Source organism: Malaclemys terrapin, chromosome 1, assembly GCF_027887155.1.
Source record: "Malaclemys terrapin pileata isolate rMalTer1 chromosome 1, rMalTer1.hap1, whole genome shotgun sequence".
NCBI lineage: Eukaryota > Metazoa > Chordata > Testudines > Emydidae > Malaclemys > Malaclemys terrapin.
Genome location: NC_071505.1, coordinates 345,673,407 through 345,697,688, shown reverse-complemented (window position 1 = coordinate 345,697,688; position 24,282 = coordinate 345,673,407). Strand labels below are relative to the sequence as shown.

The following is a 24,282-nucleotide window of genomic DNA, read 5'->3' as shown; positions in this document are numbered from 1 at the left end:
TGATAGTAGAGGGTCTGAGGAGGAGAAACTGGAGGGCATGTCTCACCTATTGAGGGTTCATAATCTAAAGCACTAGGCCAGTCCCACTGTTCTCCCCCACAGATAGAGATATCGCACAGAGGTGTCGGGAGGATTAAATACTTAATGTCTGTAGAACTGACAAGGACTACAAGCACTGAGTATTAAGTCTCCAGCCAAAAATCCCTTAGAGAAGAGAACATCTAATCATTCCTAAGGCCTGTTAAATGAACATATTTAGGCTTTAAAGTGCAAGCACGGGTCAACTCTCCACTGAAGATCATGGTACTTCACCAGAAACGCACAGCTGGATTTTCCTCATTATCCTCCTCAAAATTCTCCTTTTTCACAATGCCGACAAAACCCTTGACAACGGTCAGGCTGCTGGTGTGCTGCGACTACAGCCGATCATGCTGACCAATATTATCCCCCTTGTGTCTGTATCCACCTGCCCTGTATCTGTAGGTTGCCTTGTGTCTTATACTGAGATTGGAAGCTCTTTGGGCAGGGACTGTTTGTACAGCACCTAGCACAATGGAGTCCTGGTTCGTAACTAGGATTCTGAGGTGCGACAGTAATACAAATAATAAACATTTGCCTGTTATCTCTGAGGTCCTGTCAACACTGATTCCTACAGTAAAACACACAGCATGGTAATCCCTCCAAACAGTCTGGTCTTGCACAGTGCACAGGACTGAACCATTATTTAAGCTTGTTCTGAACTGGACAGTTGTATGGCTCTAGTTACGGTTCAGAACCAGAGTTAGATCCCACCTACATTACAATCATGTCATAACTAGATCAATATCTTCATTCATGATCTGGAGGATGGCGTGGACTGCACTCTCAGCAAGTTTGCAGATGACACTAAACTGGGAGGAGTGGTAGATACGCTGGAGGGTAAAGATAGGATACAGAGGGTTCTAGACAAATTAGAGGATTGGGCAAAAAGAAACCTGATGAGGTTCAACAAGGACAAGTACAGTCCTGCACGTAGGACGGAAGAATCCCATGCACTGCTACAGACTAGGGACCAAATGGCTAGGCAGCAGTTCTTCAGAAAAGGACGTAGGTGTTACAGTGGACGAGAAGCTGGATATGAGTTGACAGTGTGCCCTTGTTGCCAAGAAGGCTAACGGCATTTTGGGCTGTATAAATAGGGGCACTGCCAGCAGATCGAGGGACATAATCATTCCCCTCTATTTGACATTGGTGAGGCCTCATCTGGAGTACTGTCCCCAATTTTGGGCCCCATACTACAAGGAGGATGTGGAAAAATTGGAAAGAGTCCAGCGGAGGGCAACAAAAATGGTTAGGGGGCTGGAGCACATGACTTATGAGGAGAGGCTGAGGGAACTGGGATTATTTAGTCTGCAGAAGAGAAGAATGAGGGGGGATGTGATAGCTGCTTTCAACTACCTGAAGGGGGGTTCCAAAGAGGATGGATCTAGACTGTTCTCAGTGGTACCAGATGACAGAACAAGGAGTAATGGTCTCAAGTTGCAGTGGGGGAGGTCTAGGTTGGATATTAGGAAAAACTTTTTCACTAGGAGGGTGGTGAAGCACTGGAATGGGTTACTTAGGGAGGTGGTAGAATCTCCTTCCATAGAGGTTTTTAAGGTCAGGCTTGACAAAGCCCTGGCTGGGATGATTTAGTTGGGGATTGGTCCGGCTTTGAGCAGGGGGTTGGACTAGATGACCTCCTGAGGTAATTTCCAACCCTGATATTCTAGGATTCATTTCTCCCAACAGAGTAGCAATTATTTTGTAGATGGCCTCTGTCTACATTTGGACTTAAATGGGGTTAGCAAAACCTTAAGAGCTGACACATGCAGAGAGTATAAGTGCCCTGTCCCCAGGTTTGGAATATGGTTTGGGATAATGGTTTAACAGCTGGCCTCTGTGCATGCTGACTTGGAGAACAGTGATATCACCATGCTAGCAAGAGCAGTGCTTAACTCCTTCTACTGCTTTTCTCTACAAAATCCCCTGTGACACATGGTTGCAACCTAGTGCAGCATCTTGGAGGGACTATTGTATTACATTTATGAATGATTTATGTAGGACTGTGTTCCACTCCATGGGGGAGGGTTACCACAGTCCTTCCAGGAACCAACAGTGGGGGGTGATTAAGGCGAGTCACAGAGACTAAACAACTCTTTTGAGGTGTGACACAGAAGCCAGGGTGGATAACAAAATGATGATTTAAAAAATGGATTCTTTTAGTTTGTTCAAATCATAATAAGTCTTTCAATTTTAAAAAGACATCTGTTTAAAATGAAAGCTGAATATAATGCAATATATGTCAAGGCCTAAACTTATAATAATCTCTTAAAACATTTAAATAAAAATGCTGAATCCATCCTCTATCAAAACTTGAGTTTCCTAGCCAAAGGATGAGGGAAAAACATTTGACTTTTGAGGCCAAGCATTATAAACATGGCACAGTAGATCATGTACTGAATTAAGAGCTTGATCTTCTGGGAGACCCAGGGGCTGTGCTAGTGAGTGCAGCAGATGGCAAAGTCCTCATAGGGGTTGGGACCTGGCCTCTGACTCCAGGAGATACCATCATGTATCTCACAGGAATCATTTGCTGAGCTGAAATAATCAGTTTAATTCACTGATAACAGTTAATCCCTCTGTTTAATAAATCATTCAGTTGTAAATGTGAAATATGTTTTGATGAGAAGTTTATGTATCCAAAACATTTAAAGTGGTTTGGTTTAATAAAAATCAATTGTAAATGCTTGTGTATGTGTTTAAATTCCAGTTACCATCCTAGTGCAGCGTGACACAAATCATGAGCAAAAAGTGAATTTTCTAGTATAGAAGCAATATATCATTCACCGTTTTCTAACATACTAAAAGTCCACAATTTAATAAGAATCTGAAAATATTAAGCTATATAATTGCTTAAATATAGATAGCTATCGCATATCCTACTAGGTAGCAAAAAAGATGTACCAAATCTGGTACGACGGCTCTGTTTAGCTGTAAATCAACGTGAAAATACACCTTTCTTTAGAAAATAACTGAAGTACAAATGGAAAAGTTGATTACAACCGATGATCTAAATCAAGGCTTTCCACTTGGTGATTGAAATCAATCCACAGTGCCAGCCACCGGAGGCAAGAGGTAACAAGATAACTCAGTCCTGGGTACCTGAGGACCAACACAAAAGGTACAACCCCCTTGGTGTGGTTTGCAAACTGGGTTTGCCAGAGACTCAAACAAAGAAAGGGCTTTTGGGATAAAACGTGAGTTTGAACTGACACAAGGTCTTCCTTCTAATCCAGCAAACGGAAAAGACCTTCTATCCAAGGCAGGCTCCAGGACTTGGGGAAGGGCTGGAAAGACTGGATTATTAGGACTCCATAGGTCCCAACGGAATCCAAATGGGTGACTTGTGGGTGACTCCTGGTATGTTTAGTGTGTGTTTAAATCTCTTTATTGTTTTTAATGTGTGATGCTTTTCCTTAAGAATAAACGTGCTTACTTAGAAAGAGATCTGTGGTAACTTGCTAGAGAGCGGAGATCTGACTGGGCACTCATGGAGTAGACCAAAGAATTGGGGGATACAGGTGCAGTTAGCCTGAAACTGTGACAGCCCCCATTTCCCCTCTCCTCTTATGGACCATATGCTCAGAAAAGCACAGTTCCCCCAACAACTGCAACCTCCTCTCTCAACTCCAGCCCAGCCAAAACACACCGTTGAGCAAACGCCTTCCTTTTCCAACACTTGGAGTTTGTTTTCACACCTATGTTTCTGCTAAAGCTTCGTTCTTCCTGCTCTCCTTGCCCGTTCCCAGTCTTACAGAGAACTTTGAAATCCCACTCACCCAGGCAAATGGGAACTCTGGATGGGTGTGCAAGCTGCGGGCCGTTGAAAGTGCAGGGAGGCAGAGAGGAGCCATGGGGAAGAAAGCATGAAGGAGTTAAGATTACAGAAGAGCGTGAGGTAGATTTTTGCAGATTTTTAAACCCAGATGGGATCATTATGACAGTCTGTTCTGACCTCCTGCACATCAAAGTCCAGAGAATCTCTCCCAGTTACTTCTTCATCAAACCCATAACTACTGTTTGGATTAAAGTATCTCTTTTAGAACAGGATCCTGTCTTGGTTTAAAGACTTCAAGAGATGGAGAATCCATCAAATCCCTAGATAAGTATATGGATTCCAAGGCCCGAAAGAATAATTGTGATCATCTAGTTTGACCTCTTGTATAACCTAGGACACAGAACTTCCCCACAACAATTCCTAGTGCCTCTCTCTTAGAAAAACATCCAAGCTTGATTTAAAAATTGTTGATGATGGAGAATCCACCACCACCCATCAGAAATTGTTCCAATAATTAATCACCCTCACTGTTAAAAATTTGCACCTTATTTCTAGTCTGAATTGGTCAAGATTCCACTTCCAGACATTGGACCATATTATACCTTCCTCTGCTAGACTGAAGAGCCCATTATTAAACATTATGTAATCCCCATGTAGATACTCAAAGAAAGAAAGAGAAGCTGGGATTTCTGCGAGTAGCCAGTGTCACAGACTGGACTGTAATCAAGTCACCCCTTCACCTTCTCTTTGTTAAGTTGAATAGACTCAGAAAGCTCAGTCTATCACTGTAATCATTCTCGTGGCTCTTCTCTGAGCCCTTTCCAATTTATCGACTTCCTTCTTGAATTGCGGGCACCAGAACTAGACACGGTATATTACGTCAACACCTTTATCAAACTTGACATCTCATCAAAAGAAAGCAAGTTGGTTTGACAGAATCTATTTTCCATAACCCATGTTGATTTGCATTCATTACATTACCCTCCTTTAATTCTTGATTAATCAAGTCCCATTTCAGCTGCTCCATTATCTTGCCCAGGACTGATGTCAGGCTGATAAGCCTATAATTACCCAGATCATCCCATTAACTCTTTTTAAAAATTGGCACATCAAACTTTCTTCCAGTCTTCTGGAACTTCCCCAGTGCTCCAAGACTTACTGAAAATCAGCACGGTGCTCCAGTCCTTAATTTCCTCACTGTCAAAAATTTGCACCTTATTTCTAGTCAGAATTTTCCAACTGTTGGCTCTCTTTATGCCTTTTCCTGCTAGATTAAAGAGCTGTCTACAACCTCTTCCCTATATTGGTATTTGTAGACCACAATCGAGTCACCTCTTAGCTTATCCAAGAGGAAGTTAAATAGATTTAGCTTCTTAAACACTACAATGCAGATTGACCCGTGAACGATTCTTGTTGCTCTTTTCTAAAGATTTTCCAATTTTTCACCATTCTTTTTAAACTGTGGACATCAGAAATGGACACAATATCCAGTAATGGTCCTACTAATGCCATATTCAGAGGTAATACCACCTCCCTAGTCTTACTTGACCTTCCTCTGCGTACATACCCAAGGATCATGTTTGCCTTCTTAGCTATAGCATCACACAGGAGTCCGAGGAGTGGGAGCAGAGGCTGGCCAAGAAGGAGCAGAGGCCCCAGAATTGGTTTCTCTTTCAGCAAGGGAAGGGAGGCAGAGAATTCATGGAGGGGAGTGAGCTGTGAACAAGTGGCTTTGGGAGCAGGGGAGTGGAGGGCAGGGTCTTCTTCACCCTGACTAGCCGATTTACTCCTTGGGTTAGTATTTTTATGTTGGATATGTTTTTTCAAGTCCTGCTCAGCCTCCACATGGACAATTGGATATTAAATCCCAGAGCACGGCCTTGGCAGTGAAAAAGACAGTCTTACCTCTTACCACTACAGCTTTAAGGTATATCATGATATAAAGAAGTGTCAGGCCTACAAATCCCACCCAACTCCTGCCCACTCCATTTCTATCCTAGGGGATAAGCTGCAGCATCCCGACCACCTCAGAACATAACTTTAATGGGAAACCCCGACATCTGCTGGCAAACCTGTTTGCCAGAAGCTGGGAATGAGCGACGAGGGATGGATCACTTGGTGATGACCTGTTCTGTTCATTCCCTCTGGGGCACCTGGCACTGGCCACTGTTGGAAGACAGGATACTGGGCTAAATGGACCCAGTAGGGCCATTCTTGCGTTCAAACAGATTATATTTATACTAGAGAAGCATGACACATAATAGTGAAAGTAGTTACTGGGAATACGAAGCAGAGGAGACACAAAAAGGAGACTTACCTTAGAGAGAAAGACAAAAGGGAATGCAGTCCCCTGAGATGGGTCCAGCCATAAAAACACTACAACAAAAGAAAAGGTGTGATCAGCCTCTGTTTAAAAAGACACAAGCAACCAAAACTGGCCACCAAGTTGCCCTTCCAATTTCTGTGGCTTTACTATTACATTTCTTTAAAAACAGGAAAGTGCATCTCTCCCCCTGTTGCTGTGATAGATGAAAGCTAACAGGGGAGCTGGCTGACTATACAGAGGAAACAGCAAGCCTGATTAGACAAGGTGCAGGCTTTCAATTATGCGGCAGCCTGAGGTATTACCTGTAACATAGCAGATAAAACAATTGTACAAAGAGGTTATTTGTAGTGCAGAACAACTGAGGTCAGTGCCCCGCTGTGCCGGATGCTGTAAGCGCCCACAGACACTGCGGCTGGGAGGTTTAGTTCTCAGTCTGGGTAGACGTGCTAAGTCTGATCAAGCGAGCATGCTAAAAATCGCAGCGTGGCCACAGTGGTGCAGGCCGCGGCTCAGGCCAGCCACCTGAATACAATCCCCTTGGCTCGATCAGAGTGAGCACACGCACGTCTACCCACGCTAGGAATGACCCCTCCCAGCTGCCGTGCCTAACGCGATGTCTACGCCGGCAATTGAATGACAAAACTTGTGTCTTTCAGAGGTGTTGAACCCCTCCCCGCCCAAAAGACAAAAGTTTTGCCATGACAAGTGCCAGTGTGAACAGCGCATTGTCGGCAGGAGCTAGTGTGACCAGATGTCCCAATTTTATAGGGACAGTCCTGCTATTCGGGGCTTTTTCTGTCCCGATTTTTCACATTTGCTGTCTGGTCACCCTAGCAGGAGCGCTCTTCTGCAGACAATGCAAATGCCGCTCACTGGGGGTGGAAGTTTTTTGTTGGCAGGAGAGCCAACAAACAGTGGCTACACTACACTACAAAGCTGTGTAGTATAGACATAGCCTAAGAGACAGTCCCTGCTCCAGAGACCTTAACATAGACAAGACAAAACGTGGGAGGAGAGCGATATTTTGTTTCAGGGTTTGTAATGCCACCCAGAGAGGAGAGGTGGTCCAGTGGTCAGGTTACTAGCTTAGCACTTGAGAGAGCTGGGTTCAACTCCCTGCTCCACTGCAGACTTCCTGTGTGACTTTGGGCAAGTCCCTTGGTGCCTCAGTTTCCCCATCTGTAAAATGAGGATGATAGCACTGCCCTGCCTCACAGGGGTGTTGCAAAAGAAAAAAAAATACATTAAAGATTGTGAGGGGCTCAGATACTCCAGTGATCGCAGCCAGCTAAGTACCAGAGATCACTAGATCCTCACCCATCCCTGGAGCACCTTATCCCCATTTTGCAGATGGGAAAACTGAGGCGCAGAGAGTATGTCTACCTTGCAGCTGGGATGTGTGATTCCCAACTCAGGTACACAGACTCACACTGGCTCAGCTCAAGCTAGCAAGCTAAAAACAGCCATATGGAAGTTGTGATACAGACGGCACTTCGGGCTAGCTACCCAAACTCGGACCCAAGGAGTTGGGCAGGCTTGGACTCGGGTGGCACTTACACATTTGAAGAGTTGGATCCATTAATTCATGTTCCTTGAATAGCTCTACACCAACATAGAAGCGGTTTGGAAGATACCCAACTAAAACAAGGATCTTGCACATACCTGCCCAATAATCCAGGCTGTATGGAAGGAGACTCGCACAAGTTTTGCATAACCCCAACCAATCACCTTCAACACATACATATGCAGCAGCAGACACTTGAAAATGGGGGGTGGTGGGAGGAGAAGAGATTTTAGGACTTGATATGAAAAGGGAAGAGTATGTCTAGCAGGCACAAGTAAAGTTGGGGTATTAATACTCTATGTACACCTCCACAAAAACACCTCGTTAAAATACTTCAATTGCTTTAAATATGTACAGTTTTCCCCACAACAGAAAAGGAAGTCTAGAGAGCCCACCTCCTCCAACAGGAGACACTAAAATACACCAACACTGAGCAGAAATGCCTTCTGCTACTCCAGGTCTCTAGTGTAACTCCTAGATCAGAGGTACAACATGCACAAGTCAGGAGTGAAAGTGAGCTAGGAACAAGAGACATAGCAGAAGACTGGCAAAACTAAAGAGAAAGGAGAGCGTGCCACCAGAGAGGTCAACTTAAAATGTCTGTGTTTTGAAGTCAGGCTATGCTGCCCCCCCAGCGAATCCCCGCCAAACAGGGCTCAAGACCAGATCTTTGCAGGAGCTACCAACAAATGAAGTGAGAGAGAGAGTGTGAGGGAGTCATTCAAAATACAGTAATGCTTGAGGCATTTCCTGACAGATACAGAAAAGCAGGGTGGATAAAAATCAATGATTTAAAAAAAAAATCTGATTTTTTTTTAATTTAAAATCGGATTTTTTTGATAAAATGCTTTTTGAGGAAAAAACCTATCTAAAGATAGTTTTAATTAAGATACTTTATAGCTCAATGATATCTCATCATGGAATAGGGATTATAAATTCTAATTCTATAGTATGAGACAATATATTCATGTAATGTTTAAGAAAAGTTTTGTAAAGGAGTTCTAATAGTTCATGGATTAGGGTCCCAATCTTATGGGGTTCCAGGGGCTTCTGTATAGATTATTTAGGTTAATCTTTCTATCTACCCAATGGGACTCAGTGCTCAGTCTAGAAGATACAATCAGAGATGCTTAGTTTTGCAGTTCTCAAACTGTGGCTTTGTGTCTCCAGAGATAACATGCTTGTTAACAACAAAATTGTTTTTAAATACATAAATTGATTTGAGATCTACCATACCATTCTCTCACTAGAAGGGAAAACCTATAATGGCAGCAGGCCGTAAAAGAAGCCCAGTTTGGGAATAGGAGCCATTCAAGAAATATGTTTGCTGATGATGTTTTAAAGAAAGTCACACCAGTGTACTGGTGGAAGTCACTTAAGCACTTGGATTCAGAGACTGTTGAAGTGATCATCTCACTTAGAGCAGTAGCTTCTTCTGCCGGTGTAGTAAGAATATTTTCTGCCTTTGGACTAATTCGTTCCAAATTGAGAAATTGTTTGGGACCTGAAAAAGCAGGAAAGCTAGTTTTTCTTTTCCAGATTATGAACAAACAGAAAAATGAAGGTGAAGACGACTGAGTTAGCAGCTAATATTTTAATAGTAGAAGACAATATTTTAAGTTTCTCATGCTGACCTGGCTGACATAGTCGATTTTAACTTTTGTTGGGTTTTTTTTTTTTTTTTAATATTTCATTTAACTATTTTAGTTTAAAACAATTTTAACAAAAACAAACCTGATTTTTAAAAAACGTGAATGTTTAACTAAATTCAAACATTCATATGCTTATTTTGTTAAAATACGTTTGCTGTTGAAGAAAAAAATCTAGAATACATAACGTTGTTTTAGTTAAATAAAACAATTTAAAAGTCTGTCTGGTGATGTTCTCCTCCTAATACAGCATGGCAAGAAAAATCTCCAAATATTAATGATTAACCCGTTGAATTGGAGATCGTTAACCTCCCAGTGACTTCATAAATATCTGCTGCAATTACCTTTGGTAAATGAAATAACCAATCAATCATTCTGTTTCTGATGTAGCTGTAAAACTAATCTGAAAAGTTTTCAAAATAAATCACTTTAAAAACGTACAGTCATAGAATCTCAGGGTTGGAAGGGACCTCAGGAGGTATCTAGTCCAACCCCCTGCTCAAAGCTTCTAAAAATGAAATCTACATCTATCTCGGAGTTGTGAAGAATATGTATTAAGGTTATAACACCCAACAAGAATGCACTTTTATGTAGAAATCCATGATTACATCAAGTCTTCCTGACTAGTGATTTAAATCAATTGGATTTAAATCAAATCCACCCTGCAGAAAAGAAGTCTGCCTACTAATTAAAATGATGCTAGGAAGAGAGAGAACAGGAAAGCCAGCATGGCACTTTCTCAGGGACTGTTTGGCATCTCAGATGTGCTCACAATCTGGAGAAAGGGTGAGGGGCTACAGGTACATAAGCCTCAGGTGCATGACAGATGCACCTTCAGTGGAGTGGCTCAAAGCAAGGCCAGACAGATTAATAAACAGATTAAATTGGAGCCATTCACGAAAACACAGGAGCCTCTCAGATCATGGACACCCACAGGAGAACCTTGGGTAACATCTGTCCATTTCTGTGCATGCACATATTCCAGCAAACTCATACGCAACACCACTCACATCCTCCTCACAGGCCACTCTTGCACAATCACACACACCAAGCCAACCCCCAGCATCTGCTCCACGGCTGGCGGGAGAAAACCTGACAGCTCCTTGCTCTCAGGGCATAGCTGCCTGGCCTGGAGATGCCAGCAGGAAGCTTCCCCGCTCCCTCCTCAGCCCGGGGGAAGGTCAGACACTTGCTGCCCAAGGCTGACACCGAGGACTCCTCTGTCCTGGTGCACCTTCAGGGCAGGGCTGGAGCAGCGGTTTAGCTCTGCAAGCAAGGTGCTGTACAGAGCACAGGAGAGGCAGGGAGCCACCACTCTTGGGACAGGCAAATAGACTCCCTTAAGACCAAGTGTCCCCTCCGCCCCCCTCATCACCATCCTCTCAGCCCCCCTCCCCACAAGTCACCATCCCCCCAGCTTCCCCCGACCCCTGGTCACTGCCCCTCCCAAGTCACCATCCCCCCAGCTTCCCCCTACCCCAGTCACTGCCCTCTCCCAGCTCCCCCCAAGTCACCATCCCCCCAGCTTCCCCCTATCCCTGGTCACTGCCCCCTCCCAGCTCCTCCCAAGTCACCATCCCCCCAGCTTCCCCCTACCCCAGTCACTGCCCCCTCCCAGCTCTTCCCAAGTCACCATCCCCCCAGCACCCAGCTCCCCCTCTCCCCTCAGCTCCCCCCAAGTCACCATCCTCCCAGCCCCCAGCTCCCCCTCTCCCCTCAGCTCCTCCCAAGTCACCATCCCCCCTGTAATCCCCAGTCACCGTCCTCTCAGCCCCCTCTTCCCCCAAGTCACCATCCCCCCAGCACCCCCTGCCCCCCAGCTCCCCATAGCTCCTCCCAAGTCGCCATCCCCCCAGCACCCCCTGCCCCCCAGCTACCATCCCCCCAGCTCCCCATAGCTCCTCCCAAGTCACCATCCCCCCAGCACCCCCTGCCCCCCAGCTACCACCCCCCAGCTCCCCATAGCTCCTCCCAAGTCGCCATCCCCCCAGCACCCCCTGCCCCCCAGCTACCACCCCCCCAGCTCCCCATAGCTCCTCCCAAGTCACCATCCCCCCAGCACCCCCTGCCACCACCCCCCAGCTCCCCATAGCTCCTCCCAAGTCACCATCCCCCCAGCACCCCCTGCCACCACCCCCCAGCTCCCCATAGCTCCTCCCCAGTCACCACCCCCCGGTGCCCCTCCCCCAGGTCACCGCCCCGTGGCCGGGCGAGCCCCCCCGCACCCGCACACGGCAGCCCCGCCCGCCGCCGCCAGGGGCAGGCCCCAGCCCCCCTTTACCGTATTGCCTCGAAGCAGCGGGGCGGGCAACGCCCCGTGACTCCCCCTGGCCCTGCGCGGCCGCGCGGCCCTCACCGATTCAAACAGCTGCGCCGCCCCCCATTCCACCCTCCTTATTGGCTGCAGGCCGCGTGTACGTCATCTGACGCATATTACGTGAGGGGAACTACAGCTCCCAGGAGCCCTAGGGTGGGGCGGGAGTAGATCTCGCGAGAGGTGAGGAACTCTCGCCGCGTGCCCCTCTGGGAAATGTAGTTCCCAATTACCCCCCGTAACTACACTTCCCAGCATGCCTTGCGGAGTCCGGGCTGGGTGAGGCTTTTGGTGTGGTTCTGGTTACCATAGCTACCCCGAGAGTTCCATATAGTGAGGGGAGAGAGACAGAGAGAGAGAGGAGCAGAGATGGTGAGTGTGAAAAATCTTTGCAGGGAGTGTGAAAAGAGGGGCCAGGCACTGGTGAGTGTGAAAAGAGGGGCCAGGGGCTAGTGGGCATGAAAATCTGTTCAGGACACTGGTGAGTGTGAAAAAAGATGCCTGGGGAAGGTGGGTGTGAAAATCTGTGCAGGGTGCTATTGAGTGTGAAAAGAGGGTGCCATTCCTGGGATGGCTCAGTGGAAACTGAGGCAGCTCCCCCTGCTCCCAAGAAAGACAGGTTCTAGTTACCTATCCAGGTTCTTATACGGCCCTCATCACCCTGGTAGCTGGGTGCCTTAAAGTGCTTGTAACCTGCAAGTTGACTGTGTACAAATGGCCCCCGGCAAAGGGCAGAATTGGCATCCGTGTCCCAATTGCCAAACCGCATTCTGCCGTCGCTGAGTCCCGTTCAGCCCCACACTCTGGGGCGCTGTCCTTTGTACTGTAGTTGCTGTTTTCACAGCCTTGAGAAGGGTGTGAGCACCCCTGGAACGGAGCCGTTTGCTCACACAGAGAGATCTGTATTAAAGAGATCTGGCTCCAGCGTCGGGGACCAACTCACTCTGCCTTTCAGAAGGCGCCTCACTGCACGCAGGATGTTACCAGTCCAGTGGTGCTGTTTGTGGAGTAGACGTTTTCAAAGCATCCCCTTTAACACCATCACCTCTTGTGCTATATGCCAGGTGGCTGCGTTTCAAAGGCAGAGTGATCGCCTCATAGGAAAATGGAGGGGCCACGGGCCCTTGTTAAATGCAGGGGAGTTGCAGTCAGGAGACCACCATCTATATCTGGCTTGCCCTCTGGCTCACTGTGTGACTTTGGGCAAATATCTAACCCCCTACGTGCCTCAGTTTCCCCACCTGTAAAATGGAGGCAACCACACTGATTTCCTAATATGACACTTGGGAAGCTCAATGAATGAATGTTTCAACAGCTTTGGCCCTTTGGATGTGTTGTTAGCTTGTCAAGTGCTTGGGGACTGAAAAGCACTGTGAGAAAATCAGCTCTTAGAAGATAAAACAACATCTGTGAAATCAGCGTGCCAGGGCAGAGGCAGCCGTGCATTTCCACCGGCATGAGGGCTGTGGAGAATAGTAACACTCCCGGCTTTCCAGACATTAGCTAATTAACCCTGCTGGGAGGCGAGCATGGTTCCCCTTCCGCACATTCATAGATCATCCAGTCTGAGCTTCTAGATAGCACAGGCCAGAGAATTTCACCCAGCCGCTGTGTTGGGGATGATAACCTGTGTTTGGCTAAAGCATCTTCCATAAGGCCTCCTGCCTGGATCGAAGAGATGGGAGAATCCACTGATTATTTCCCTGGCGAGTTTGTTCCAATAGCTAATCACCCTCCGTAAACATTGTGTTTAGTGCAGGGGCGGGCAAACTTTTCGGCCTGAGGGCAGCATCGGGTTTCAGAAATTGTATGGAGGGCCGGTTAGGGGAGGCTGTGCCTCCCCAAATAGCCAGGCATGGCCTGGCCCCCGCCCCCTACCCCACTCCCTGCTTCTCGCCCTCTGACGCTCCCCCACTCGGGACTCCTGCCCCATCCAACCCCCCCTGTTCCCTGATGCCTCCCCCAGGACCCCTGCCCCATCCACCCTCCCCGCTCCCTGTCCCCTGACCACCTCTGGAACCCCCATCCCTGATTGCCCCCTGCCGCCCCATCTAACCCCTCCTCTCATTCCTGATTGCCCCCCTGGGACTCCTACCCCATCCAACCACCCCTTCCTCCCTGACTGCCCCCCACCGCCCCATCCAACCACCCCTTCCTCCCTGAGTGCCCCCAGAACCTCTGCCCCTGACTGCCCCCCGCCGCCTCATCCAACTCCTCCTCTCATTCCTGACTGCCCCCCTGGGATCCCTGCCCCCATTCAACACCCCCGTTCCCTGCCCCCTTACCGTGCTGCCTGGAGCACTGGTGGCTGGCAGCGCTAGAGCCGTGCCGCCTGGCCAGAGCCCGCCACGCCACCGCGCAGCACTGGGTCAGACCGGGCTCTGCAGCGGCGCTGCCCCAGGAGCTCACAGCCCCACCGCCCAGAGCATTGCGCCGGCGGCAGAGCGAGCTGCTGCGCGGGAGGGGGAACAGCGGGGGAGGGGCCGAGGGCTAGCTTCCCGGGCCAGGAGCTCAAGGGCTGGGCAGGAGCGTCCCATGGGCCAGATGTGGCCCATGGGCCGTAGTTTGCTCACCTCCGGTTTAGTGCCTTATTTCTCATTTCAATTTGTCTGGCTTGAACTTCCAGCCGTTGGCTCTGGTTCTGCCTTTCTCCACTAGACTAAAGAGCCCGTGATCCGGCGTAGTCTCCCTGGGAAGGTTGTTACCCGTGGTAATCACGTCACCTCTCAACCGGCTATTGGAGAAGCTAAACAGACAGAGCTCTTGAAGTCTCTCACTCACAGGCATTGTTTTCCAGCCCTTGAATCATTTTTGGGGGGGCTCCTTTTTGCACCCTCTTCAAGTTGTAAACAGCCTTTTACAGAGGTGGAGAGCTGAACTGGAGGCAGTATCCGGTGTCCGGCGATCAGTATCCAGTCTCCCCAATGCCGGATACAGAGGGGAAATCGCCTCTCGAACCCTGCTCCCCTCTTTGTACAACCAAGGGCCACGCTAGCCCTTGTGTCACACGGGGGACTCATATTGTTCATGCACTGTGACCCCCAGCTCCTTTTCAGGGTCACTGCTTTCCAAGATAGTCCCCCATTCTGTAGGTGTGGCCTGCATTCTCTGGTCCCGTACAGGGAAACTGAGGCACGGTGGAATTAGGGAATTTGCACAAGGAGAGAGTAGCAGAACTGGGAACAAAACTTCATTGTTAAATCCCCTTCTGGGCTGAGCTCTTTGGCTCTGAGGGGCAGGCCTGTACTTCCTGGGCCAGCAACCAGCTAGGTGCGTCCCTCCCTAGTGAATTCAGAGACCTGCGCTCCACAAAATTAAACATGACGTTAAATGTTGCCAACCTCAGCTCCCCTGCCCTTTTGATTGGATGCGGTATTCTTGTTCCTACCCTAACCCGTCATGTGCCTCGTGCTCTTAAACAGCTGCCAGTTCCACCCCAGAGGTGGCTGCACTCCAGAGGCACGGATGTGAAAGTCGCTGGGGTCGTCTGGGTTGAATGGCGCCATCTGATGGTGTTTTGACGTCGTTACCTTGCGGTGCTGCAGGTGCAGCCCTGTTCATACTAGTCTGGTTGCTTAAGGTGGGAATGCCATGATGATGCTGGGGGGGTTGAAGACGAAAATGTCCTTTGATTTGTGCTCCACCTCAGCAGCACAAAATATCGTTGGGAGCCAGCTAGTGTGTCTGTGCACCACTGCCCTCTCCTGGATGGAATTAGGACTACACAGCCGTGTGTCATGAGCCCCGTACTGCTCGTTACTAAAGAAGAGGCTCTGCTAGTTGAGGTGGAAGGGCCCTGGACTTTGGACCCAAAAGGAGCTGTGTTCTAGTCCTGGCTGTGGCTGTGATGCCTTAAGGGCTGTTCCGGTTTCTTTATTAAAATCCCTCTCCTGCGGTTTTTCCTAGCGTGGCCTGAAAGATGAGCGTGCGATGGGATTGCTGTAAGATCTCACTGCAGGCGCCTCCTCTGGACTACTCCTTCCGAGGCATCAGCTTCATCCAAGGTGCGGCTGTTACTGTGCAAAGCAAACTAGCACAGACTTGTTTTGGGCGCGGGGGGGTGGGGTGGGGACGCTAGAGCTCTGTCCCCACCACAGCTGTCGCTCATTGGCTCCTTAGCTGTCCTGCCCTGCAGAAAGGCCGGTTCATGCAAGGACCAATCTACCACTGGGGAAACTCAGGCCTGGAGCTCCAGTGCCTTGCTCGGGCTCACGAGAGGAGTCAGTGGCAGAGGTGAGAGGAGAACCCAGGCGTCCTGCCTCCCACCAGCAGCGCACACCCGCCCTCCCAGAGCTGGAAATAGAACCGGGAGTCCTGCCTCCCGCTTCCTCCTCTAACCCTTCCCCGCTGCTTCCGGAGCTGCAGCACAAGGCACCGGGAGTGACCGGGAAAGGACGGAGAGCAAAGCGGGAAATCAGCCAACTGCATGTTTCAATGCTGCCGCCACCTCTGTCGTGTGATGGGATTCAGCCAGAGCAAGCAAAGCGCACGGCTGTGCGAAGGGCCGCTGTCCCCAGTGTCGGGGTCCCCCTGCAAAGGGCGTGTCGCTAGGCCAGCCTGGGCTGCTTTGAGTTATGCATGATGAAGGTGCCCGTCGCTGGCAGCTGGTTCAGTCTTAGTCCGCTGGCTCCCTGCTGTCCCACCGCCGCGGGCTTCACAGACCCGGCCAGGGAAGAGGGTCAGATCCCGGGAGCTCTCTCGCAGAGCAGTCCTGTTACTGCTGGGGGGAGGGATAGCTCAGTGGTTTGAGCATTGGCCTGCTAAACCCAGGGTTGTGAGTTCAATCCTTGAGGGGGCCACCAATCTGGGGCAAAATCAGTACTTGGTCCTGCTAGTGAAGGCAGGGGGGCTAGACTCGATGACCTTTCAAGGTCCCTTCCAGTTCTAGGAGATGGGATATCTCCATTAATTTCTAATTTCTCATCAACGGCAGGGACAACGTCAAGCGATGTTGTACTCAGGGGTGCAATGGGGCAGTGCAGGGGGGGGACAGGGGGCTAGCCCTCCCCCTTGGCCAGATCTGGGTGGCGTCATGGTGGTGCCCCTTCCCTGCTGCCATGACAGAGGGCCGGCCAGGCCAGTCTGGAGTGGTGTGGTGACCCTGTACACCAGGTTGCACCGCTAAATTTGGGGTGACCAGGCAGGTAACCTGGGCCCCTCCTTAGCAAAACGCTGGTAATGCCCCCAGCCAGACTCCGGGCCCTGCTGTCCGAGGTGTTGCTCGGACACATAGCCCCTGCCCTGAAGAGCCCAGACGCAAGTGGAAGGAAGGGCGTACCATGACCTGTTCCCCGTGGCCCAGAGAGAGGGAGCAACTTGCCCGGGGTCACCCAGGAACCTGTGGGAGAACCAGAAGTGGAAGGTGGGTCTGCTGCACCTCGGCCCATTGCCTTAGCCACAGGACCAGCATTTCCACCAGCTTCGGAGCAACGAGCAACAGGGATCCCTAAAACCCGCCGCAGAGAACCAGGCTGTGCCGGCACTGGCGATGAGCGCGGGGAACCAGCGGCGCCCTCCCTCTCTGATCCTGCAGCTGCGGGGTGGGTTAACTAGAGTGCAGGGACGTGCCCAGATACCAAGGTGATGGGAGCCGTACCAGAACCAAGATAGACCGGGTCTGTGGCTGCCCAGCCGGTCACTGCTGCCGCCGACCGAATCAGCAGCAGGTCGTGCCCTTTCCCTAGGCTGCTCTAACCCCCTCCTTACTCTCCCCACTAGACCTGCTGACAGAGGAGCCCCGCGCTGGCCTCAAGGTCATCAAGCGCTCGGCCGGGGGGAAGCTGCTGACCCAGGCGGTGCGCCTGAATAACAACACCATCAATGAGCTGACCGACTTCGCCTCCACCATGGAGCAGCTGCTGGAGTACCCCGACGAGCTCTCCTGGGTCGACCTCTCCTTCAACGACTTATCTACCATCGACCCGGTACGGCTGCGCGGGAGCACTGGGGGCTGGTGGCTTAGGGGGTTAGCCCTCAACAGGGCAGGCTCCTAACCCTGCTTCTGACACCAACTGCCCCTGAGGTCTCGGGCAAATTCCTGCCCCCCTGTGTGCCTCAGTTTCCCCACCTGTAAAATAACGGTGATACCCCTCCACCCCCTTTGAGCGCCACAGCCACGTGAGTACAGCCGGATTACACACTGCAGCTGCTCACCTGCACATGGGATGTAAGAGCAAACCCTGCCCAGGGCTAGCAGGGAGTGGAGGGGTTTGGGAGAATCCATTTCCAAAGTGCTCCCAGGTGGCGCCGGGTGCTTGGGCCATGCCGGTGTTACTGCTCTGCAGCCCTGACTCACCAGACTTGGATTAGAGCCCAAATGCTGCTCACCGCCAGGTCCGTTCTGCCCCCTGCCCCTGCACTAGTGCAGCCCGGTGGCAGAGGGGACCAGCTGGCAGAGCAGGCTTGCTGTGGGGAGCGGGGCTGATGCTCTGACCACCTTTAGGGAACTCGGGCGATTCAGGGGATCCCCGCCAGTCAGAGCTGCGGGGAGCTCGGAGGGACTCAGTGTTGGCCTAACTCTGCTGCCATTGTAAAAGCCCCCCGGAGTTCAAGGGGGGCTGACAGGCCAATGGTGGACTCTTTCGGAAATCACAGCCCTATTGTGTGTCCCCTAAGCTCTGGGGAAAATCAGGCTGCTTTTCCCAGCTGGGACCCAGTGGGGTCTTGGGTGAGTCCCAGCTCTTCCCTGTGCCTCAGTTTCCCACTCCGCAGAGCTGGGATAGTGGTCTTGCCCCACTTATAGAATCCTAGGCGCCAACTTCCCCTCTTTCCTGTGGGTGCTTGACCCCCCCCTCCACCCCCGTTCCAACTCCTTCCCCAAAGTCCCCACCCCAACTCTGCCCCCATTCCAACTCCTTCCACAAATCTCCGCCCCGGCCTCGCCTCCTCCCCTGACCATGCCATGTTCCCGCTCCTCCTCCTCTCTCCTGGAGCATGCTAATACTGCAAACAGCTGTTTGGCTGCGGCAGGGCGGAAAGCGCTGGGAGGTAGGCAGAGGAGTAGGGACGTGGCGAACTCAGGGGAGGAGGCGGTGTGGCGGGGGGTGAGGGGAGCTTGGCTGCTGGTGGATGGTCCGCACCCACTAATTTTTCCCTGTGGGTGCTCCAGTCCCAGAGCACCCATGGAGTCGGCGCTTATGTATAGAATCACAGGACTGCAGAGGTCATCTAGTCCAGTCCCCTGCACTCAAGGCAGGACCAAGTATTATTTACATCATGCCTGACAGGTGTTTGTCTAACCTGCTCTTAAAAATCCCCAGTGATGGAGATTCCACAACCTCCCTGGGCAATTTATTCCACTGCTAAACAACCCTGACAGTTAGGAAGTTTTTCCTAATGTCCAACCTAAACCTCCCTTGCTGCAGTTTAAGCCCATTGCTTCTTGTCCTAGCCTCAGAGGTTAAGGAGAACAATTTTTCTCCCTCCTCCTTGTAACAACCTTTTATGTACTTGAAAACTATTATCCTGTCCCTGCTCAGTCTTCTCTTCTCCAGACTAAACAAACCCAATTCTTTCAATCTTCCCTCCTAGGTCATGTTTTCTAGATCTTTAGTCACTTTTGTTGGTCTTCTCTGGACTTTTTCAAATTTGTCCACATCTTTCCTGAAATGTGGCGCCCAGAACGGGACATAATACTCTAGCTTAGGCCTAGTCAGAGCGGAGTAGAGCAGAATTACTTCTCGTGTCTTGCTTACAACACTCCTGCTGATACATCCCAGAATGAGGTTTGCTTTTTTTGCAACAGCATTACACTGTTGACTCATATTTAGCTTGTGGTCCACTATGACCCCCAGATCCCTTTCTGCCGTACTCCTTCCTAGACAGTCATTTCCCATTTTGTATGTGTGAAACTGATTGTTCCTTCCTAAGTGGAGCACTTTGCATTTGTCCGTATTGAATTTCATCCTATTTCCTTCAGACCATTGCTCCAGTTTGTCCAGATCATTTTGAATTTTAATCCTATCCTCCAATGCACTTGCGACCCCTCCCAGCTTGGTATCGTCGGCAAATTTGTAAGTGTCCTCTCTAAGCCATTATCTAAATCACTGATGAAGATATTGAACAGAACCGCACCCAGAACCGATCCCTGCAGGACCCCGCTCATTATGTCCTTCCAGCATGACTGAGAACCACTGGTAACTACTCTCTGGGAATGGTTTTTCAACCAGTTATGCCCCCACCTTACAGTAGCTCCAGTGAGGTTGCATTTCCCTGGTTCATTTGTGGGAAGGTCCCTGCTCCATGCTCATGAAGCCCTGTGGAATCCTGGGGTGAAGGAGGCTAGGGAAAGGCAAAGCCCGGCTGGGGTTGCTTTTGACGGGGGGGGTCTTATGGCCCAGCTTATAGCCTGGGAGAGGCTTGCTTTGCGTCCAGGCTCTCCACGCCCTCCCTCACTGGGGCTAGGGGGGTCTGTGGCTGCAGGTGCTGACTATGTACCCCGACCTCCGGGCCCTCAACCTGCACGGGAACAGCATCCAGAGCCTCGGCGAGGTGGACAAGCTGGCCGTCCTGCCGCGCCTGCGCACGCTGACCCTGCACGGAAACCCCATCGAGGAGGAGAAGGGCTACAGGTGGGGCAGAGGGGCTCCGCCAGCTAGTGCGTCGGGGAGAGGGAAGGACGATGGGCAAAGAGAAGAACCCAGCCCTGGGGAACAGCTCTCTGCCCTCTGCTGCCAGGGTGCCCAGAGAGACTCGCTCAGGGCCCCATCCACCTCCACTGGAGTCAATAGACTCCTGCTACGCCCTGCCCAAGACCCCACATGCCCCCTCTGGGATACACAAACCAGACCATGCCAAGGGAAAACTTTTAAAAGGCTGGGCCCGGCTCCTGTGAACCCTGCTCACGAGCTAGCCTGCCCCATGCATGTGCGTCTACAGATCCTCTCCTCAGTGCCAGAGGACAGCCAGGGCCAGAGACCCTCAGCAGGATTAGGGACCCATCACGCTGGGCACTGCACGTTCACATAGCGAAAGTCCATCCCCAGACCTCACCCAAGGTCACCAGCAGGGCAGGGCAGAGAATCCAGATCCCCCGAGTCCCTGCCCGGTCTCCTCGCTCACGCTGGAGTTGTGTAGGCCCCAAGCAGTGGTTCTGGACTGCTCCTCAGAGAATCACTTGCCATCGCTCCGAGACGCGTGACGGAGCAGGCCGGCCCATCGGATTTGAAATTCAACGATGCCGCCACTATCGGGGCTCGACCAGCTATTCGTTAACCCTGCTCCCTTTTGGGAGACGTGCGACCCCAGTCAGGCAGTAGGGTCCGAGAGCAGCGGCAGCAGGTAACGGAGGTGCCGACGAGCTGTATTTGTTCTTCAGGTCTAGTCCCTTGCAGGGTAGGTGCCAAGATCCACCCAGCCAGGGAGGAGCCCATGGGAAGTGCATCGCTGGTCTTGCCCTTGATTTTATACAATCTGCTCTGCTCCAGGGGCCCAGCGCCAACATGATCCCCAAATCACCCCGAGCCGACACCCTATGCTGTCTGGCCCTAGGAGAGAGGCTACAAGGAGGCAGATCAGGGACTCCTGGGCAGCACTGATTGCAGCAGTTAGTTCTGGCCCCCTTGGGAGAGGAAGTAGTGCCTCCATCTACTACTGAGGGCTTCTCTAGGCCCAGGCTGGGGCGTATAGCGTGAGCTGGGGGGAGGGGAGGAGAAGCAGCCCCCGGCATTCCGGTGGGGAGGCCAGGGAGTAGCCCCCGCCGTTCCGGGCCTGACCAGCCGCTCTCCCACAGGAGCTACGTGCTGTCCGTGCTGCCCCAGCTGAAGTCCTTCGATTTCAGCGGCGTGACGAAGCAGGACCGCTCCACCGCCACCTTCTGGAGACGCATGAACGTCAAACCCAAGGTGGCCAAGAAAAAGCGGAACGACTACTGAGGGGACGGGCTGAAGCAGCATCTGCGCCGTTCAACGGGGCCCAGCGCCCTGCGGGGGTGGGCGGCATGAAGCCCGCGTGTTAGCGTAGGAATAAAGGCTTCGAGCTCTGTAGGGTAGGACGATGAATCGCTACGAGGGGCGGGGCTCAGTCATCCCTGGAGACGGACGGGGAGGGCTGCCGTGGCAGTGGGCCGAGTACACACCTGCCACTGTTAGCACAGAGGGTCTCTGCTCGGCTTGCTCCACCCGCTCTCCTGAGGGGCTGGGAAATGCCCCATCTCCTCTCCTGAGATCAGCAGGCAGCTGGTGGGGAAGTAATGGGGCCCTGGGCCTCCCAAGAGGTGGTTGTGCCCCCAGCAGCGGAGGAGCTGGCCTTGCCCCCTGCGCTCCTTTAAGGTGTCCCAGCTCCGTTCCCGCCCAGCCAGCTCCTGCTGAGGTGCCAGGGAGAGTCCATCTGTGGTCAGGAGGTGCCCGCGATCCCACGTGGGCTGCTTCCTTCGCGGGGAGGATGGGGCAGCACCACTCCCGGAGGCTCTTGTGCCCCAGGCTTGCTCAGGGGGGTTCTCTATGGCTAGACTGTAAAGTGCAACCCTCCACCCCCAGCACATCAGACCCAAAGCCAGCCAGGGCACAGAACCACCCCGACATAGCCCCCGGCTAGAGCCCAGGGACAAAGAGAGGGGCCCCTCCCCGGGGAGGCAAACAGCTCAAAGTGCTACGTACGACAGGACTGTCCGCCTTCCACGAACCTGCCTCCCCTGGCCCCGGCAGGCGGCTCTGCCGTGTGAGCCCAGTCGCTCCTGCGGGCACTAACCTCATCACACGCTCAGCCCGCCTCCAAACGCTCGGTCTCCTCACTAGCAGAGGTGGGATGAGCCTGAAGGCCCCCGACTCCTTTGGGGGAAGAAAGCTGGTAAGTGACTGTCCCACACGACCATTTGATTGAACTCACGGGCTCCCATCAGTCACAGGGCCTGCAGCTTCTGGGACAACTCAGCCCTGCCCCCTGGGCGTTAGTACTTAATGCTCAGAGTTGTTCCCAGCTGAGCCAGCCAGGTTTCCCTTGTGCCCCAGGGTCCTGGGCCAGTCAAGTCATCCCCCTGCAAGTCCCTGCCTGCCACTGTCATCACTTCCCAAGAGGCTTCGAGCACAACTGCTCCAGCCCCAACAGGAAATTGGCACCTCGCTCTTTGTCTTCCCAGAGGCAGAGTTTGCCCAGAGGCAAAGCATGTTTGAACCATCCCAGGCCATGGGTGCGGCTGTGTAGAGCAGCAATCCGATCTCTGACCATTAACTGACATGCATGCCCAGGGGGCTAGGTTGGGGCCGGGGGCTAGCAGTGGTTCCATGGTGTCAGACCTATTCCCCTCCCAGACACCTCTCCCCCACCGGCAGCTGTTCACTGCCCCTACCGCTTCCCCAGGGCCGCTTCCGTGACTAGAGAGGCTTCGGTGAGGCCCCAAGAGGGGTAAATACTATGGAGCTACAGATCAGGCCTAGGGGCTCCCTTCTCCAGTAAGTACAGTGTGGGGAGGGAGCCAGGGTTCCAGCTGTGGCTAGGTCTACCCTGGGTCTGGCATAGTTGAGAGCAACCTCAGGGCTGCTCTAAGTGACACCAGCTGCTAACTGTGCCCAAGGAGCCATTGGCCATGCAAGGGAGGGGTGTAGCACCTGCCTGGCTTCCCTCTGCCCTGGGGCAAAATGGCACAGCACCTGCTTCTCCACCCCTGAAGACAGTCCCACCTGCAGGGATACGCAGCCCAGCGGATGCACCTTGCAGCAGACAACGTCTCCTCAGACTGAGGAAAAACGGTGCCAAAGGGGTGAAATTCAGCCTGGCAAAGCTGCCCCTCCCCCTCCCAGCTCTCCTTTAGCACAAACCCCTGCCCCCACATTCCCTGCGCCTGCCCATGGGCTTCAGTGCACTTCAGACCCAAGCAGCTGCCAGCCTTGCTAAAGCAGAAGACAACCCCTTTAGTGATGGTATTGGGGGCAGAGAGAGCGTTGTGATCCTCTCTCAGGAGACCCTGATGTGTTAATGCTGCTGTGCCAGCCACCCGAAGCCATGGCTGCATGGGACGCTCAGGCCAGCCCCACAAACCAGAGTGACAGCGGGTGGTGATCGCCCTTGTGCACGGTCTGCCCCATCCCTTGTCCGTAGGACCAGGAATGAACTCCACCAGCTAGGCCAGGAGCAGGTGGTAGAGACGCTCTGGGGTACTATGGAAGAAGCTCCTGGGTTAATGGTCTGAGGGCTCCTTGCCCCGGTTTTGCTGGCGCACTATTAAACACGTCAACTCTCGCCCACGTGGAGTTTCAATTTTTTGAAAGTGGTCCAATTTCTTGACATGGCGCCATGATTTCCAGAGGGGGGCACTGATCATCTAGGCTGCCGCACACAGCCCTGGCTAGAGAATTGCACCCCGTGGTCCTACAGCAAGGCCAGTAACGCGTGGCTGAGTGAAGCATCTCTTCGGGTATATCTACACTACCCCCGGCTCGATGCACCGGGGTTGATTTAGCAGGTCTAGTGAAGCCCTGCCAAATCGACCCCAGATCGCTCTCCAGTCGACCCCGAACGAGAAGAGTAAGGTAAGTCGACAGGAGAATGGCTCCCGTCAACCCAGCGTAGTGTGGACCCGGTGGTAAGTCGATGGAAGCTATGTCAACTCCAGCTACGTTATTCACATATCTGGAG

General features: G+C 52.0%; 2 protein-coding genes across 4 annotated transcripts in view; one reads left to right on the top strand and one right to left on the bottom strand.

Annotated features, from left to right (window-relative positions):
- NUMA1 (nuclear mitotic apparatus protein 1) overlaps positions 1-11,696 on the bottom strand; it is a 74,325-nt gene extending 62,629 nt beyond the window's left edge. The window contains exons 1-2 of the mRNA XM_054015935.1: positions 11,680-11,696; positions 6,177-6,235 (exon numbers count right to left, since the gene is read on the bottom strand). The gene's annotated coding sequence lies outside the window, so the exon portion shown is untranslated. The remainder of the gene's footprint in view (positions 1-6,176; positions 6,236-11,679) is intronic.
- Positions 11,697-11,998: 302 nt separating this feature from the next.
- LRRC51 (leucine rich repeat containing 51) lies at positions 11,999-23,886 on the top strand. 3 transcript variants are annotated; one of them, XM_054015931.1, is made up of 5 exons: positions 11,999-12,084; positions 15,619-15,716; positions 17,431-17,636; positions 20,134-20,282; positions 21,443-23,886. In XM_054015931.1, exons 2-5 carry the CDS (start codon positions 15,632-15,634, stop codon positions 21,582-21,584), a joined length of 582 nt encoding a protein of 193 aa, XP_053871906.1. In that variant the 5' UTR covers positions 11,999-12,084; positions 15,619-15,631; the 3' UTR covers positions 21,585-23,886. The 3 variants fall into 3 exon arrangements, with proteins under 3 accessions (XP_053871906.1, XP_053871907.1, XP_053871908.1); XM_054015932.1 differs by lacking the exon at positions 11,999-12,084 and adding an exon at positions 12,117-12,135; XM_054015933.1 differs by lacking the exons at positions 11,999-12,084; positions 15,619-15,716 and adding an exon at positions 15,858-15,945.
- The last annotated feature ends 396 nt before the right edge of the window (positions 23,887-24,282 follow it).

What these genes read in the sequence shown, in the direction of transcription:
- LRRC51 (XM_054015931.1), top strand. Translation starts at nt 15,632, where the DNA reads ATGAGCGTGCGATGGGATTGCTGTAAGATCTCACTGCAGGCGCCTCCT. An exon ending in ACTTATCTACCATCGACCCG is followed by an intron (nt 17,637 to 20,133) that starts GTACGGCTGCGC and finishes CTGTGGCTGCAG; the next exon opens with GTGCTGACTATGTACCCCGA. An exon ending in GAGGAGGAGAAGGGCTACAG is followed by an intron (nt 20,283 to 21,442) that starts GTGGGGCAGAGG and finishes GCTCTCCCACAG; the next exon opens with GAGCTACGTGCTGTCCGTGC.